This window comes from Helianthus annuus, chromosome 9 (assembly GCF_002127325.2).
Source record: "Helianthus annuus cultivar XRQ/B chromosome 9, HanXRQr2.0-SUNRISE, whole genome shotgun sequence".
NCBI lineage: Eukaryota > Viridiplantae > Streptophyta > Magnoliopsida > Asterales > Asteraceae > Helianthus > Helianthus annuus.
The window spans coordinates 151,253,500-151,273,355 of record NC_035441.2 but is presented as its reverse complement, the minus strand read 5'-3'; the positions used below and the strand labels follow the sequence as shown (position 1 = coordinate 151,273,355).

Sequence of the window (19,856 nt, the reverse complement as noted above, 5' to 3'; positions counted from 1 at the left end):
TCACCTAAAGCTACAATAAAACATGGACCGTTAGATTGCACACAAGATCAACGGTCAGATATTTGTTTTAAAGACTGGACGCGGATTGGGCTTTTACCGACGATTTCTTTGATGTCGTCGGTAAAGGGGTCGTCGCTAATGGTCAAATTTCTTGTAGTGGAGCCGGTTCCAACGCCGCTATAATGAGTCCAATCGGAGTTCATTTGAAACGGTGCCCCACTGTTCCTCACTTTTTTAGTGTTCTCCAATGAATATCAAACCATTACCGTAAACTAACTCCTACAAAGATTATTTGTTTAGTACAACATGCATGTGTAATATTTATATAGGTGTTTTGATTATTTCTTAAGTATATTTGTAACTTGATAAATAAAAATACGCAAACAAGTACCAACTGATATTAACTCAGATTAGCCTATCTGATAGAGACACATATATCTACATATATCTCGTAGAGGAGATATCCTTGATTCAAATTTGTGCAAATAATGTTTAGCATAATTGAGATAAAGTATTTTCCAGTTTTTTTTTTTTTTTTTTTTTTTTTTTTTAAGTAAGAACTGATCAGATGTAGGTTATCTAACCTAGGCATAGGGATCGAACCAAGATCACCTTTTTTTCATCCCTATTTTATTTTCCTAAATTTGTGGTTTGACTTGCGAGTTTGAGTTAACCAGGTGTCCTCTTTTTATGGTTCTTAAAACAACCATTCACACCACTATAAATAATTGATTGTACACATGTAATCACCTTATTATGTAATATCAGAAATAAGTAACTTTGAAAGATCAATAATGGCACACATGGGAATGCTAAGGTCGTTTTGTACGGTGGATAACTATATATCTTGGAGGTGAAGAGATATATCAATAGCGGATTCTGGAACTTTTCATCGTTAACTTGTCAATCTTTGAAGATGTTTGATGAGTCGGTGTCACCACAGTGTCGAATATGTATAAAACACATAAAAATCAAGTATTCGATACTATAACACATTATTTCGCATTTGTAACATAAGTTACTCTTTTAAGATCGAATTTGTAACATAAGTTATTCTTTTAAGAGGAACCAGTAATACGTTTTACACAGGGAACATGGCATCCTATCTTAGTTTTATCTAGTTAGTTATTTTGAAGGTTAATAAATCTTTTGAAAGTTTTATAAAAAAATGGCGAGAGAAATGAAAATGTCGGTCATATAATTCAAATTTGGAAGGTGAATCCCAAGAACAGATCAAAATGAGAGATTTCACAAGAATTTAACCTGCAACTACTATATGTATATTCCCATTCCCAAACTCACGTGATACTTAATCACCTTCACGTGCATGCCGACATAATAAGCAACAATTATTTTGGAGTAAATTGTGAATATTTTCCTGAGATTTGTTCACTTTTGTTACATTAGTTCGAAATTAAATCTTTTGAATTTGTGTCCCCGTGGTTTCAATTTTGTTGTCATTTTCATCCAAAATCAAACTCTGGTAAGATTTTTCTAGTTAATATCTAGTTTTTCTATCTTTTCCCTTGCTTTTAATGAAGGGCAATGCTCTTTTAAGGTTTTATTACAATTGTGTTTTTAGTTGTAGTGTATGGTCGTAGATATGTAACTATATGTGTATAGGCTGTTTGTGTTGTTATATGTGTCTTGTTTTCCATACACTCTTTCACCACTCATGTTATATTGATAGCTTCATACACACATACACCTCCTGTTCTATTTATTTCTTTCCTGTGTGTTTTAGAGCCGAGTGTCTCACTGGAATCATCCCTAGGGGTAGAGGTAAGGTGTGCCTACATCCCACCCTCTCCAGACCCTACCAATAACTTTGCTATTTGTGGGATTTTACTGGGTATAATTAATTGAGTGATATAATAAATTAAAAAAAAATCTGACCATTTTGCCCCTTCATTAAAACGGAGGAAAAAGACAAAAAAAAAAAAAAAAAAAAAAAAAAACTGGATATTAACTGAAAATCTGACAAGTTTTTTCTTTTGGATGAAAATGACAACAAAATTGAAACCACAAGAACTCAGATTCAAAATATTTGAGTTTTGCATTAAAGTGACAAAATTGACCAAACCTCATAGACTATTTTGGCAGTTTACTAATTATTTTGCTTCAATTTTTATTTTACGTTTGTCATAATACAAATAATACTTTTTATCAATAACAAATTAAAACCAAATATATTCAGAAATATGTATGGTGCATGTTAGATTACTAGGGCTAGGAAGGCTAGGAAGTGATCTTGACCATCCATTAAGTTAATCAAGTGCTAAGATTAAATCAGGGAAATTGAAAGGAAGACAAGAGGCGCGTGAGTTTGTTCAAGGGCATTCTAGTCAATCCAAGCCAATAGTTTCTCTCTCCTCCAATTCCCCTCCATTTTTTAAATGTTAATAACTCTTTCATACGACATTATTTTTTTTTATAAAAATTGCACAAAAAAGAGCGTTTTTTATCTTTAAAACGAGTATACTATTGCTATATTTTAAAAAAAAAAATTAAACCCAGTTGTGTAAAACGCAATAGAAAAACCACCAGTTACGTAAAACGCAATGAAAAAAAAAAACCTAAAAAATGACATTTTTCTAAAACGCAATGCACCAAAAACACAAAGAAATGACTTATTTGTAAAACGCAATGGCCAGAAAACACAAAGAAATGTCTTATTTCTAAAACGCAATGGATTGAAAACACATAAAAAAGTGTTTTACCTAAAACGCAATGCACAAAAAACACAAAGAAATTTCTTATTTGTAAAACGCAATGGCCAGAAAACACAAAGAAATGTTTTATTTGTAAAACGCAATGCCAGAAAACACTTAAAAATGTCTCATTTCTAAAACGCAATGACCTAAAAAAACAAAAGAAAATGTTCTCTGTAAAACGCAATGGACTGAAAACACCTAAAAATGTGTTTTACCTAAAACGCAATGACTAAAAACACTTCAAAAATGTGTTTTACCTAAAACGCAATGACTAAAGATACTTAAAAATGTGTTTTTTCTAAAACGCAATAGCCGGAAAACACATAAAACTCTCTTATTTCTAAAACGCAATGGACACATAAAACTGTTTGTGAACTGTTTTTGAATTGTCTGTGAACTGTCTGAATTGTCTACGAATTACTGTCTTCGAAATGAGCCAATTTCTAGAAAATTAATTTTTCTGATGCGTTTTTAGTACAACAATTTAATCAACCCCAGCCAGGGGCTCTGCCCCTTGGACCCCACCAGGGGCTGCCGCCCCCGGACCTCCGCCAAGATCGTAAAACGCAAGACTAAATAAAAACCCAGATCGTGAAAATGAAATTAAAGAATTTCTTACATGGATCGAAGTCGGTTTCTTCATCAATTGACGAAATTTGAATGATAGAAACACTTATCAGCGATTGAATCGAACAAATCAAGTGATTATCTTCGAAATCACCAGAAAAAACGAGATTTTGAATGAAATTAAACTGGGTTTTCTTCGAAAAAAGCTGAAGAACACGTTGATCGGGTGGTTGAATCATTGATTGATGACGAAAACCACACTATAATGTAGTGAAGAAAAGGTTGGAGATGGTGGGGTTTGAAAATGATGGGTTTTGAAGTAACTGGGGAGAAGAAGGAAGAAGAAATGATGAGATTGACTAAAATACCCTTTCTCTTTATTTTAAAATTTGCCATATGTCATAATCCTATGGCTTCCTATCCTTTCTAGCCAAAATTAACTTCCTATTTGATCTTTGGGTGTTGTTAAATATACCCAAAAGTCAATCTGGAGAGAGAAAGGTGTGCATGAGAGAGAAAAAAGTTGTCATTAATTACCTAAAGCATTAATTACCTAAAGCATTAATTACCTAATATTTTTATTTTATTTTTTAATTATTAATTACAATCATTAGTTTTTATCTTTTATATTATTTTTTAAGTGAACATAAAATATTTTTTATACAATCAAACTTTTATGTAATGAGTTTTCTTAATCTTTGTTGTAACACACAGACTTGACAAATGTTTTGAATAAGTTATTCAACTTTTAAACCAATCAAGTTGAATAAAAAGTCGTCTGAAATGTGTAAAATATTAAAAGACAACAATTTATCATATAAAGTTGGCATACTCTTGTGATTTGTTTATTATATATAATTTGTTGCATTTGATCGTTTTAATTTATTATATATAATTTGTTTATTGATTTGTTTATATATTGGTTATGTTCTTTCAAATTTCGTTTATAGGTATTCGGGTCTTGTGAAGAATTGATGAACTGGGTACAAAAGTTGGCATACTCACTCGGTGTTGCCGTCATCAAAAGAATGCCGAATAAAAGACCTTGTGGTTTCGTGTATAGGGTTGTGCTCCAGTGTGATTGTGGCGGAAAAATGAGAGAAGAGTTACAAAATCGATAAGGATAAATAGTAGTGGTATTATATCCTTATAAAGAAGCAAATTTTTGGTGCATATCAAGTTGTACATTATGCTTTGCACATTATTCAAAAAAAAAAACTTTACTTTTTACGGTTTTTACCTTTTGCAATTTTAACCCTATATAATTTGTTTTTTTTTTTAATTTTAACCCAAAACTTTTCATTATTTGCAATTTAACTTCACAACTTTTGTCACTTATACTTTTAATCTTTCGCAAATTTCCGTTTTACGTATAGTTCTAAATTTTTATTAGTTAATACGACGTAACGTACATGTGTGGTTCAACATTTTTGCCTCTATTTTTCCATGTTTGAAAGGTTTCGCAACACGCATATCCTAGGTCGAGTCAGTGTTGGTGGTCGATGACGGTTGTGTAACATTAGTACTATTTGACATCGTTTTACGCCCCGCTGCAACGCGATGTGTACTTTGTGGGTTTTTCAAAGAAAAACTGGTTATGCATATGGTTGTCGTAACGTTGGCTTTAGGGGTTTTCCAAAAAAAATGATTTTTTTTACTTTTCACCCAAAAGTATTTCATAAATTACTTTTAACCCAAAACTATTTGTTTTTTTACTTTTAACCCAAAACTTTTTATCTTTTGCAATTTATTCTCATAAGTTTTTTACTTTCAACTTTGTTCCTTTATAGTTTTCATTTTCCGCAAATTTTTCGATTTATGCTTGGTTCTAAATTTTGTGACATAACACATCGCAACGTGTGTCTTTGGCTTAACGTTTTTACGTTTCGTTCTAAATTTCGCGAGTTAACACGATGCAACATGCGTGTGTGGGTGAACGTTTTACATCGTCTATTTATTCCCCGTTTGACAGGGTTAACATAATGTGCGGGTCCTAGACCGACTTAGTTATAACTAAAGAATCCCCGTCGCATTGCAGCGGGTCGTAATCCTAGTTGTTATTATAAATAATTATTATTTATATTTTTTACTTTTCGTTTTTTTACTTTGGGTAGCTTCTTTTTTAGGGTCATGTATTTTTTTCTTCGGTTATTCTTTAAGATGTTTTTTATAATTGCTGTTTTAATTTAACTCTTTTTATATTTACGGTTTTTTATTAATCTTTTTAGTTATTCTAGTTAGTAATTAAACGTAGTATTTTAACTATTTTTTTACATATAATAGTAATAATTTATATTTAAAGATAAAGATAAGGATTAGAGATATCATATAATATTAATATATTGATTATTAAAAATAAATATAAATATAAATAACTTTTATGGTTGAAGAAGAAAATGACATGTGGCATTAATTGTAATCTTTTATTAGAATTTAGATTAGATATAATAAATAAAGTAGTTAATCATTATTAAATGATTACTAAATTTGACTTTTGGGTAGATTAATCTTTATCTTGGGTATATTTATCACACCCCTTGATCTTTACCCTAGATTACTATTGTCATTTTTTCATACATACTTTATGAATACATACAGCGACCACGGTACAATCAGCTCTTCTAATCCTCCCAACTATAGGTAACGGTTCTATTTTAATATCACTAGCCTAACACAGTAACACATACACGTATTCCTTTGAATCGCCATAACCTAATACATAACTTGCGAAATCTGGAAATTCGATTTGGAGGTACGGAGATGGTAACGACCTAATTCCTATTGGTGAAGCCTTGAAGGTGATGGCTGTAGTATTATGTGTAAAGGGGATGGATTACGAAAAAAACTAAAAAAACAATTTAAAACGCTTAAAAAACACACTAAATATTTTTTTGGCTGTATATCTATATTTTCAAAGTACAAATTAAAAAATAAAAAAAAATTAGTTACACATATGTAACACTACGAAAGAACCTAAATCCCCTAACCCCAAAAAAACCTCCCCCCCCCCCTCCCCCCCTCGCGCAAAATTGTATATGCAACATAACATATGTTATGCATGTGTAATACTATTTTGTTTAATCTTAAAAATGCTAGACTTACGGCAAAAAAATGTTTAAAAAACTGTGTGTTTTTGTATTTTTTTTGGTAGTTTTTTTCATTTTCTCATGATCCTCTCCCTATGTGTATAAGGGTGGGTTTGGGTATCCTTTTTCTTTACTTGTTTTTAGAAATTTATAAAAATCGCACCTCTACTTAAATATGGTTAATTATATAAATTCCATATTTTATGTATATAGTTTTTGAAGAACCATGGATAGTAATTTCAAATTTAAAATAATATATATTTTTTCAATATTTTATTATATTAATATGTTTTTAATATTTACTTTTAACTTTTAACATATTTTTTTTTCTATTTACTTTTTTATTTTAACTTATCTTTATTTTTTTCCTTTTCTAAAACCATATTTCCTTTATCATTTATTTTGTTTTTAATAATATTTCTTCTTTTTTTAAATCTATTTTTACTTTATCAATTAATTTGATATTACTTTAATAACTTATGTTCGTTAATTTTTTTTCTAAAAATTTAAGTACGTAGTTGAGCTTAAATTTTTACCCTCGATTAGTATAAGTTTTATTAAAAAACAAAATTTATATTCAAAAATAAAGTATTTATTTGCTATCACAAAACGATACAATGATAAACTGAACTGATTCTAACGGTTTGGTTTTCTAAATAGCATGCTATATTTTCAAATAATTTTTGTTTTACATTATCATTTGCTCCGTTTCGACGCAACGCGCGACTGAAAAAAAAAAACGTAGTTGATACTAAAAGGTAAAACTGTCATTTTACCTAAATCTAACAGAAAAGTTAATGGACATTAATCTTAGACCCTAAACTTCTTACAAAATTGAAATCATAAAACCCAAACTTGCAACTTTTAGAACTTGGCACTTAAATGTGAGACATTAGCCAAACCAGAGGACCGTATCTGTAAAAGTCTTAAATTTAAGTATAGAATTGTCAGGGAACCATATAGCGCACTTGTAGATAGTATTTGACGGACAAAGAGTGGAGCAAACAGTTATATAACTATCTTATTTATCACATTTAGAACATTGTGTACAAATGTATTAAACAGTCTTACGTGGTTCTGTTTTAAACTCGTACTCTGTAGCAACATATTTTTTTATAAATTTATTTCGTGAGGTTGCACATTGTATGTATAACATATTGTAAAAACAAAGTTCTTATATATTTAAAAAGAGTAAACTGCAATTTTACCCCCTGTGGTTTAGGGTGATTGGCACCCTTATCCCCCCCCCAAGGAAATAATTGCAATTTTACCCCCCACTGTTCACTGTTATGTCGCAACCTTACCCCCTGGTGTCAGTCAACGGTAGTTTGACCCTTATAAGTAAGGGTATTTTAGTAATCTTACCCTATATTTATTATTATTATTATTTTTATTATTATTATTTATAAAATCAAATTATCATCATCATCATCATCTTCAAATAACAGATCTAGATCTGAACCTCCATCATCGTCATCTTCAAATTATCATTATCATCATCATCTTCAAAGGAAAAAAGCCCTTACCGTCGCCATCATCACCACCCCCGCCACAACCAGTCCGTCTTCTTTGTTATTGATAAGTCCAAAACCCTAATTTTAAAAATACAGCCGCCACCACAATCTTAAGAACGATGACGATGAAGACAAGAGATCGGAGAACGGTGAAGATGACAGGAGATCAATGTGGTTGTTCGGTGGTGGTGATGGAACGGTGACGGTGAACGGAGGTGATGACCAGAGATTTGATGATGATGTTTGCCGTGAAGATGATGTTTCAGAGATTCTTTGATAACCGCATCGTCACCGGTGGATCTTGATTGATCAGTTAAGATTTGGCATCTTTCTTGATTTTGTATTGTTGACAAGAATCTACATACGTTTTGTTCAACTAAATAACTTGCTTCAAAAGATGAGGTGGAAGATAAGCATCATCGTTTAGTTTCTGTTCACCAGATACCATTTGAGGTTTTCGATCACCATTGGTTTGATTCCTAAGAGAATACATCAACATATATGCATCTGTCGAAGAGAATGTTCGCACATGTGTATTAGTTTCAGAAGATGAAGCACCCATATGGTTTCCATTTACAACACTATTGGGCTCTGCAGAACTAGATTGTCCACCTGGCACAGGTTGTACAGGTTTAGTAGACGTATTAGAAGAACCGCCACCAAAAGGGTGTTGACCCAATTCAGAAACAAGTTCATCATCAAATTCCCACTATAACCCTATATCTTGATCTTTAATATGAGCTACATAATGGCCGCTGTTAACAGCAGAGCCCTTGTGGATTAAAACCGCAGATAGATCGTATAGCATTTTAGATTCACTTTGTTCAGATAACCATCTTGCCATATCCACTTGCCCTGGAAAAGAAAATGCAGAGGTTATCTTCTTCTTCGTTGTTGGGTTTTAGGGGACCAAATGCATCAAGTGTGATGATGGGTTTGAGTTTATGAAGAAATTTGTGATTGAATTAAGGGTTTTTGGTGGTGGAATAAAACAGAGCATGTATGTGGGTTTAGAGTGATGACCTGCAAATTTATAATACACAGTGTGGTGGTTGTGGTGGTGGCTGGAGGTGGCAGTGGTGGCAGTCGTTGGAGAAGATGACCGGAGTTGCAGGTTTCCGGTGACGGAAGTAGTGGTGGTGTTATATATGAAAGGGATATTAAGTTGTGGTGGTGGCTGGAGGTGGCCGTGGTGGTTGTGGTGGTGAATGGCGATGGCAGTGGTGGCAGGGGGTAATATTACAGAGTGCACAAAACACAGGGGGTAATATGAAAGGACATTATAGTCATTTCAAGTTATAGTCAACAGATTAGTCAACAAATTTGAGGCTGGGGGGTAAGGTTGCAACATAACAGCAAACAGTGGGGGGGTAAAATTGCAATTATTTCGTTAGGGGGGGTAAGGGTGCCAATGACCCCTAACCTCAGGGAGTAAAATTGCAGTTTACTCATTTAAAAATAATAATTATTTAACTTGTAAAACGTGATTCACTCTAATTCAACTACAAATAGATTATTTTTGTCGTTCTCCCTTTAATATATGTTGTACCTGATATCGAAGATCAATGGTTGAATAAACTTTTAAAGTCTAAGCTTATATGGATTTTGATAACTAAACTAGTTCATTAAGGATTTTGATCTTGTGGTGTTGAACTACTGAAGTAAAAAACTTCATAAAATTTACTCAAATAAATCTATAATCACTTACTTGACTAATCTATTTGTTTCCTATTTCATGTTAACCAACTTAGAGGCTGTTTGTTTAGCTCTTAATAAGGCTCTTAATGGTTCACACCTCTTACTGGTTCAGTACTTAATTGTTCAGACTGTTTGTTTCGCGAGCAGATGTCTGAATGGTTCAGAGATTTGCCTCTGAGTGGTTAAGCATTATACTGATCATGAGTCTGAATGGTTAAGACCTCTAATCTGAATTGGTCATACATTTGCTTCTGAACAGTTAAGCATTATACTGGCTCTTAATGATTCAGACCTCTTAGTAGTTTAGCACTTCATGGTTTAGAGTTTAGACCTCTTACTGTTTCAGCAGTTAATCATTCAAAAGTTGCCAAACAACCCCTTAGTCTATGTAAAGTTTTTACTATTGTACTCACTTTTTTAAAGGCAAGCAATACTGGACTTGAAAAAATCAAAATTTTACAATCTTTTGATCAAGATTGAAATCTTAAGCTTGTAGAGATTCCAAATCGACCTCAAACATAACCAAACACCTCAACTCTTATCGAGCTTGACTTGTTAACCCTATCCACAACATTGCATAACTTATCGATGCAAATAACTTATGTCTCCACATAAATATATAAGGTGCAGAATCAAAATTATAAAATAATAATTATTGTTCTTGGGAAAACAAGTTCCAATTGGTATACGAATATAAAGTTAAACAAGGCCTAGAGTGTCTAAGGTTCGCTTCAGTTGACCTTCACGCTGACCTTCAAAGAAGTCAATGAAAATAAAGTTTAAGAGTGTCGTCCTACGGCTCTATAATAAAGAAGAGCATTCGAAGGGATGTCATATTCATTTGCAAGACTTTTAACGGGATTACAAACTCCAAGGTAGAACTGTTAACTGAGGTACTGTCGTTCCCACACTGCAGACCTTACTCCTTAGGTTCCACATACCTTGGTTGTCCAACAACACGTAAATCACACCCCATGAGTTCGGATACACCTGCAATATTTGCAAACATATCAATTACAACATAACATTTCTTTTAGAAAACTAACTTTCACCCCAATGACACCTTGGGTACCCAATTGCCAGGTACCCAATTGCCAGCCCTAGATAAAATGCTTACACTACTAGAAAACTAACTTTCACCCCAATGACACCTTCGGTCGGTGATCATGGACAAGTCAATGATCACTGACTAAAGGTAAAACGTGTTGAGGCCCAAAAACATTGAAGGATTTTCAAGGGAGATCCATCAACAATGGTGGTTATTAAAATTTGTTGAAACTACTGACAAAAGTAAACCGTCAGGAATCTGTTGGTGATAGATCTGTCACTAATATCTACCGCTATATATGGTCGGTGATTTGTTGGTAAACTATGTCGATGAAGTCTTAACCCATGCATGGTTTCCCCACGTACCTTCACCGATGAATTACCAACATGTCATACACCCAATGAGGGATTACAAACAAGAAAGTCCTATGACATGTAGTGTTATTCTTAACTAGCAAATGATGTTTTACCTGTACGGTGTGTCTTGTAAGAGCATTAACCAAATTGTAGCGCTTCTACTTGTTTGACACATTTGTCCGGATCCATACATACATTAGTTTGCACGTGCGGAATTAGAAACTCTTAGGTCATTCTTAACGATATATATTTTACGTAGACACGAACATGTATCTAAATATAAAAACTTACCCAGGACGGATGAGTGTACAGTGTTCTCGTTGTTTTGGAAAACAATTTCGAGGAAGTCATGAAGTGCGGTTGGCACAACGGATTTCGCCAAAAGTGGGCCGCCTCTGTTTAGGAAGTCTTGGATGGTGTTTGAGGAATAAACACTGTGGATGTTAAAGTAACCGACCAGCTTCAACGTGGTGTATGCGTTGTACGAAATGCATTAACAGTGTATCGTTTCTTTTCGTTGATTAGGTATGCCGAGGTACTTAATAAACTAGGTCATTAAGGATTTAGATTTTGTGGTGTTGAACAATTAAAGTCAAAAACTTCAAAAAATTTACTCTTATATTATGAATCACTTACTTGACTAATCTATTTGTTTCCTATTTCATTTTAACGAACTTAGTCTATGTGGAGTTTTTACCTCACTTTTTTTAAAGGGAAACAATATCGAACCAAAAAATCATAATTTTACAATCTTTTTGGTCGAGATTGAAATCTTATGCTTTTAGATATTCCAACTCGACCTCAAACATAACTAAACACCTCAGTTCTTATCGAGCTTGACTTGTTAACCCTATCCTCAACATTACATAGCTTGTCGATACAAATAACTTATGTCTCCACATAAAATATATAACGTACACAATCAAAATGATAAAAGAATAATTATTGTGCTTGGGTAAACAGGTTCTATTCTTTGGTATACAAATATATAGTTAAACAAGGCCTAGAGTTTTTAAGGTCCGCTTCGGTTGACGTTCACGTTGACCTTCAAAGAAGTCAATGAAAATAAAGTTTAAGAGTGTCGTCCTGCGGCTCTACCACAAAGAAGAGCATTCGAAGGGATGTCATATTCATTTGCAAGACTTCTAACGGGATTATAAACTCTAAGGTAGAATTGTTGACCGAGGTACTGTCGTTCCCACATTGCGGACCTTAGGTTCCACATACCTTGGTTGTCCAACGATACGTAAATCACACTCCACGAGTTTGGATACACCTGCAATAATTGCAAGTATTACAATTACAATAAAACAAGTAATAATTGCAAACATTACAATTACAATAAAACACTTCTTTTAGATAAAATGCTTGAAACTAGCGACGAAAGTAAATAGTCAGGAATCTGTCAGTAATAGATCCGTTAGTGGCGATGCTATAGTTAGTATCTATAATCGGTGATATGTCGGTAATATCTACCATTGTATATGGTCGGTGATCTGTTGGTAAACTATGTCGATAAAGTCGTAACCCATGCATTGTTTCCCACGAACCTTCACCGACGAATTACCAACAGGTCCTACAGGATTACCAACAAGAAAGTCCTGTGGCATGTAGTGTTATTCTTAACTAGCAAATGATGTTTTACCTGTACGGTGTGTCTTGTAAGAGCATCAACCAAATTGTAGCTCTTTCTACTTGCTTGAGACCATCGTCCGGATCCATACCTACATTAGTTTGCATGTGATCCGGAATTAGAAACTCTTAGATCACTCTTAACGGTATATATTTTATGTAATCTTACCCGACGGGCCAGAAATCATAGCCGTCGAGATGCCATGACTGCACGGTGTTCTCGTTGTTCTGGAAAACGATTTCGAGGAAGTCATGAAGTGAGGCTGGCATAACTGATGTGGCCAAAAGCGGGCCGCCGTTGGTTGGGAAGGTTTGGATGGCGTTTGTGGAATAAACACCAGGGATGTTAAAGTAATCAGCCAGCTTCAATGGGGTGTCCGCGTTAATGTACGAAACGCCATTAACAGCATACCGTTTCTTCCCGTTGATTAGGTATGCCGAGTTAGTCAACACGATTGTCCTTGTTGGTTTGATGGTTCCATAATGGAATGAGCCTTGTGGGTTTGGCCTGGCTGCATTAGAGGTCAAGTTCCATCTAAAAACATGAATAAGAAAGAATTAGATCATAAGCCATGAGTCCAACCCAACATTACTAACCCAGGCCCAACGGACCAAACAAAAGATTTAAAATTTATGAGCTGGATTTAAGCCCATGTTCTGAAGGCTAAGCAAGCCACAATTTGAACTTGGGCTTAGATAGGTTCATAACTTCTTCATATACACCCCTAGATCAAAGTTAGGGTGTAACCCTGAGCCACTCTTGAGTTATACACTTATACCATACAGGCTCATTAAAAGCTCAGAACAAGCCGAGCCTAAACGACCTCGTTGAAAATAAGTTTGTTTAATAAACGAGCCCGTGCTTCTTATACCAAGCCTATTATTATCTATGCAAATGTCATATGTTTTATATAATAAAGTAAATTTATATTGCATAATAGAAATGATTATATTTAGTTATGACAATACTAAATAAATATATCTTATGTTATATATCTATAAGTATACATATAAATACATAAAACCGAACTGAACCGATTTTAATTTTTTCAAAAGCAGTTTTTGTTCAAACTAAGACAAACTCATGAATGCTTATACCTTAATGTTCTAGCTTGTTGCATTGACCAATGAACATGGTAGGTTGGGCCAGCAGGGAGTGGGCCGGAGGCTGGTGTATGCGAATTGGTATAGTGTAATACCGAGACGGATGTAAGGATTTTTCTTGTAAACCGTGTAGATGCAACGATGTAATAGTCTTTTGCAGGTTGATCCAATGAAACCAGGACAGAAGCCGATTGACCAACATGCACATCGAGTGAATCGTATATGTTTTGAACCACATTCGACCCTTCAACCTCAACTAGTTTCATTTTGTGTCCCTGAATCCTAAAGTTGAATGAGGTCGACAATCCAACATTCGATATTCTGAACATGTATGTTTTACCTGAAAAAAGTTCCAAGAAATAGCAATGTTAGACTATCTCCAATGCTAAGGGCGCCCTTAAGTGCCCTTAACTGCCTACTCAGCTGCCACGTCATATCCTTATAAATCCTTAAAAACCTCAATTTTACCTTCAACCATACAAACATCCTTACATATCCTTATATTTTCCATGTCATCACGTATATTTCTTTTAGCTTAATTACTTAAATTATCAAAATGTATTTAAATTTAAATAATTAACACAAGTAAATAAGTATTAAAAAGTAAAGTAGATTTTAAAAACATAAAAATTCCATTACACAAAAATAAACTAGATTTAAAAAAAAAAAACATATTACACAAACTAGCCAATTTTTTTCTTTTTAAATGTGAATCAATGGAATATAACGCATCAGTTGAAAACAATAAGTAAATGAAGTCCCGTGTTGTAAATGTATTGAGTGCCTTAAGATAGTAGAGTAATTTAATTGAGACCGTATTTAATTATTTATTGACAAAGAATAAAAAAATATATATAGGAAATTAATGGAGACAGTCTTAAAGAAAAAACATATTAAAAATAAACATAAATACTCTCTATTTTTTCTTTTATTTTTGGATCAAATGGATTAGTTGAAGAAACAAATAAATGAAGTCCAATATATTGAGTTGTGACTGTGAATATATTAAAGGGCTGCTGGAGTAATTTAATTGAGTTGACAAATAGTAAAATATATATTTTAGGCACAAGAACCAATATTTACCAGGCCCTTGCAGACGGACTTTTGTTATAATTCGGATGGGCTTTATTGCGCATGTAAATGTGGACGACCTCCACATCATCTCGGGCGGCCAAAGTTCGGGCGCAGTGGAGGTAGTCTTACAACAGGATAATTACCTTTGACTTTCAAAGTCAAACACAGGTTGCTATTTATTTTTTATTTTTTTTGTAAATTTGTAACAAAATCCATCTTTATATAATCTGAAATGTAGTAAAAACTTGTTCTATTTAGGTAGCACGTTAAAGCTTGAGAATGACCTTGATCGCCACTAAACGTGGTTCTTGGTTGTCCATTTACAAGAATACCGTCCGGAAAAGTAAGCGATCTTCCTGAATCAAGATATTGCTGCAAACCCTGAAAGCGTTGAAGCCGTTTTAATCATTGAATATGCATACAATCAAGAATGAAAATCATTTTAAGTTATGAGACTCCCAAAAATATGAAATTATGTCATGTTTGACTTTTAAGAGTCAAAAGCTGCTGGTTTCAATCCTCAAAATCAACAAGATTTATTAAGGTTAAACCAAAATATTCTTAACCTAGTGTAATATAACAAAACAAAACACTCACTAGAATTTTGAGCTAAAATCCAAAAAATGTATATAGATTTGTACTAGGAAACTCTACATTTGACTTTGACTTTGAATATGATCCTCACCTTATGGTTGGCCTTGTACCAATCACCAATAAGTAAATTAAAATCGGCCGCAGGAATTGCATACGGGACAGGGATACGAGGTCGGGCATATACATTGATAGCTCCAAAACCACCAGCAGCTTTATGCATTGCGGTTGATGGGAAGTAAGTGTAGCCTCCAATTTGATCTTTGGGTTGAAATTTGTATGTAAAGTTGGAGTTTGGAGGAATTGGGCAGTTTGTCCCCAAAACCCCATCTTGCCATGAATTCTTTCTTTGTTTAATTCCGTTCCTAAAACAACAACATTTTGTAACGATCAAGTTTTAAATTTTGTAACGGAGCGTTCAATACATAACCAATTTTAAATAAAGAAAGTTCGTTATTTAAAACTTGTTACGTATTCCATGTGTCCCATATCTTGTATTAGTCTCGAATGACTAAAAATCTAAACTTTAAGAATATAGAAAGTTAAACATGACACTTTAGGCAAAGATTTTGGTATGGGTTACAAGTACTTCTAAAATAAAGATCAAACTTCCCTAATGTAGATGGTTAAATTCATAAACTAGAATATAATACGCGCATAAGCAAATACTAACTATACTAAATCGAGTACGTTATTGTACTACATTGAATCTAATAGCTAGAGTTGAACTGAAAGAACGACGAACCATGTCAAGAGGAAAGGTTGGTCAAGTTTATTGAAGAGGTTGAGGATAATATTGTCATTAGTGACAATATCAAGGGTAGGACCAGGAAATTGTCCATTGATTAAGATTACCTGTAATGTAATAATCCAACATTAATAAACAAGACCAACATAACTCCACTAAACTAAAAACCAAAAATAAAAACTAAGAAACAATTAAATTAAAATTTAAATAATCAAGAACCTGCTGAGGAACACCAAGAGGAGAAGCAGTTCCATATGTAACAGTCCAGGTATAATACTTATAAGGGTCCTCTGCTTTCACTACAGAAAAACTCAATACACCCAAAATAATGATCATCAAAATTGGCACAATTTTCTTCTCCATTTCACCAGAATCAAACCAAATCCCTGCAAAGTTTCAATCTTTGTTCATTAAAACCTGTTTATGCAATGTGGGTATTACAATCTTGCAGTTATAAACACAAAATATATATATAAAAAAAGGTTATTCCAAATTATATTTGCCATATTGTAGGTATCATTAACCTGCACAAATCTTGAAAAAAGAAGTACATTTAAAAAAGAAAATTCATTAATTTCAAAAGAACTTCTTGACTTGATCCCAACACAAAATGAACAAAAAACAAAGCATTGTACTGTCAAAAAGCTACTAAATTACAGAGCAAATGACCAAATGGGTACATACCACCAGGTTTAAATGAAGAGAGATTGATGAAATGTAGGAGCAAAAGTGAATAATGTTATCTCTATGGGGAGGGGAGTGTATAAATAGATAGATACAAGTGCTGCTGCACATATTATAGTGACAAGTTGTAAAGTATATATGGTTGGTATCAGGGGTTTTACTTTAGTGGGGAAGGTTTTGGTGGATGATGAAAAGGGTTAAACAAACAGAGTGTCAGCTTTCCAAATTCGGCGGATTTCACGCGGTCTGAGTAATCATTCATTTTGTTTTTATAATTCTACATGATATTATTGTGTCTCTGTATCGACTACTTGTAATTATGCATGGTATTATTATATAATGTTGTTTAGGTTGTGTTTAGTTTTAGGGATTTATGTATCTTTATAAATGACACCCTCTATTTTGAATTTGTACAATACACCCCTATGGTTTTTACTACTAGGAGTCACTTGGTTTTGTTGTTAATTATTATTAGAGTAAATTACGATTTTGGCTCCTTTGGTTATATCACTTTTACCCTTTTAGTCCAAAAAGAATCTTTTAATATCTGAGCCCCCAACGTCTTTTTTCTAATCCTTTTGACCCTCTAACACTAACCCATCCATTTACTTGGTTAAAAACTTATCATGTACCTATCACATGAGGGGCATTTATGATAATTCACCTATCACTTATTATTATACTTATGAATTTAAATTTATTTATTTATTTAAATATGAATTTAAAGAGCTCATAAACACTCACAGTGATGAGCATTTTAAATATATTAATTTAAGTATTAAATTAACTCTTTAATACTTTAAATAATTTATTATTTAACCTTTTTAAGTTTTAATATTATATTTATTTTGATTTTTTTCTAATTTGATTTTTCTTTTTGAAAATGGATATCATGTCACTATCAAACAAAATAGAATCGAACCGACAATGAATAGTAGTTTATTTTTTATCGTAAATTATACCAGTGCCAATAATAATATTATAAAAAAATCAATTTTTTAATCGCAAAACTGTACGAGTATTGATATGTGACGAACTGAAACGATTTCAACCGAACATCGGTACCAATATTGGTAGTATCGGAACCGGTATTTTTTAATGGTTTCCGATTGATATAAAATACGTGTCAATATCCTTTTAGACGCATCACGACTTTATTTTTTGAGTTTCTCTTTCAGCTGCATTAGCAAGTGCCAGTACCGAACCGATACCAACTAAGTTCCCGCCACATAGCACGGTAAAAACCACTAGCTTGTTATAAAGGGTAAAGGAAATAAGGTTACAAAAATTGAGTTAGAATGTTAGTTTCCAAATAAGATCATGGTATCATATTACTTTGTCATATATAAGTTTGTCTCATATCGATTAACGCATCATCCAGGTGACGAGGAAGGTTGCTTGGCGGGGCGGCAAACACCAACAGACGGGGTGGGTTGGGGCGTGGGAGAAAGCGGGCGGGGTTGAGCTCATGACGTTAAAGGGCATGTGTGGTGGGGTCCTTGCTTTTCTCAACCAATCACAATTTTTGGTTTCTTTTTTTAACTTATTCAAAAGTAGTATTATTTTATTGGGTAGTGGGTAATGAAAGAGGGGTGAAACCATAGTAGGTGTTCGTGAAAGAAAGTGGTGGAGTGATTTGTCAGTAAGGTGACGGTTACTTTATGACGTAACAATGATGTAAAGTGAAAGAGGGTGAGTCTATATTGAAAGCCTAACATGCATTTATTTAAGAAAAGTTGTACCCTAATTCATACTTTTTTAAAAGATATTTGACAAAATATTAAACACCAAAGTGAAAGCATAACCGAAAATTTAGACCGTTAGTGTGTGTAATTTACAAAAAAAATGCAGCTCACTTTTGATGAAAGTATAATAAGAATATATAGCGCAAGTGATATAGAGTTAGCCATGTGTTTATATTTTATATTAAAGTACATATCAAAGTTACAAGTATATGTAAACAACAAAATATATAACAAATGATCACGCATTGAAAAAGGTGAGATTGGAGAACATAAAAGGATGATTTATACATGGCTGGACCATGGATCAACCGTGACAGGTTTGTGCAAACAGATCAAGTAGAACTTGAAACTTTAAGCTAAAGTTGAGGATAATCACCCTTGGTCATTTAAGATGATCAGAGGTAAAAAAAAAAAGAGTTATGTTAGGATTTGTAATAATCTCTCAAATACAAGCTTCTATTTTAATTAAATAAACTAAGAAAACAAAAGTTATAATAAATTTGGACTTTTGTAAGTTTGTACAAGCTTTATAAAATGTTGGTTTAATCAAGAAGTTGTTGCAGTAAATATTCACTTATCACATATTCTTCCAACCTAATCATGTCATGGTAAGAATGTTGGAATTTCCGTGTAACTTTTAGAAAATAATTTTATCAATTTGTCAAACAAACTGAACGCAGCGGAAAACATGTACACGAGGTTCGGTTCTAAACCGTTTCCACCAGTGATCTCATTACAATCAAAATAGGTTAAAATAAAATAAAGAATCGTGACATCCAAGAAAGACACCTTGGTTCAACGAACGATCTCGCTAGATGATCGTTGACCACGAAATCGAATTTGTTCGTTTGAAACGATTTCAAACGAAACCTTTAAACTAAAGAAAAATAAAGTTTATAAACTTTACTTACCTTTTTGCGTAATTGAAGAAACACGAACTTAAAGAATTACTCCTCTTTCTCTTTTTCTTTTTGGACGAACAAGAACAATGAGGTCAATGAAGTTTCTATACCTTTTTCTCCTTTCTGTTTCTTTATGAACCCTTTTCGAAGCCACCAAACTTTAACTATTTAAAGTTCAATATATATTTGATTTGAGAGTTCTTATGAGACTAGTTAGTCATCCTATTTTTTTTTTTTAACTTCCGTATATCAAAACATTACATTTGATAGGTCATAATTGAGATTTTTATGGAAGTATTTAATTTAAAGATATACAAGGATTATGAGTTGTAATCTAATCACAACTCCTCCATAATCATCTCATAATTAAAACTCTCCTTTTAATTATCTATA

At 33.1% G+C, this 19,856-nt stretch overlaps 1 protein-coding gene across 1 annotated transcript; it reads right to left on the bottom strand.

The window, feature by feature from the left end:
* Positions 1-11,854: 11,854 nt before the first annotated feature.
* Positions 11,855-16,947, bottom strand: LOC110879032 (L-ascorbate oxidase homolog). Its single transcript, XM_022127435.2, has 9 exons — positions 16,817-16,947; positions 16,352-16,518; positions 16,130-16,239; positions 15,479-15,749; positions 15,078-15,174; positions 13,714-14,059; positions 12,785-13,150; positions 12,629-12,707; positions 11,855-12,259 (listed from the first exon to the last, which is right to left on the bottom strand). The coding sequence occupies exons 2-9, from the start codon at positions 16,493-16,495 to the stop codon at positions 12,056-12,058; spliced, it is 1,617 nt and encodes a 538-aa protein (XP_021983127.1). The 5' UTR covers positions 16,496-16,518; positions 16,817-16,947; the 3' UTR covers positions 11,855-12,055.
* Positions 16,948-19,856: the final 2,909 nt, after the last annotated feature.

Coding starts and splice junctions, on each gene's coding strand:
- LOC110879032 (XM_022127435.2), bottom strand. CDS start 16,495: ATGGAGAAGAAAATTGTGCCAATTTTGATGATCATTATTTTGGGTGTA. Junction 16,240..16,351: donor CTCTTGGTGTTCCTCAGCAG/GTTCTTGATTAT, acceptor ATTACATTACAG/GTAATCTTAATCAATGGACA. Junction 13,151..13,713: donor CAACAAGCTAGAACATTAAG/GTATAAGCATTC, acceptor TCATGTTTTTAG/ATGGAACTTGACCTCTAATG.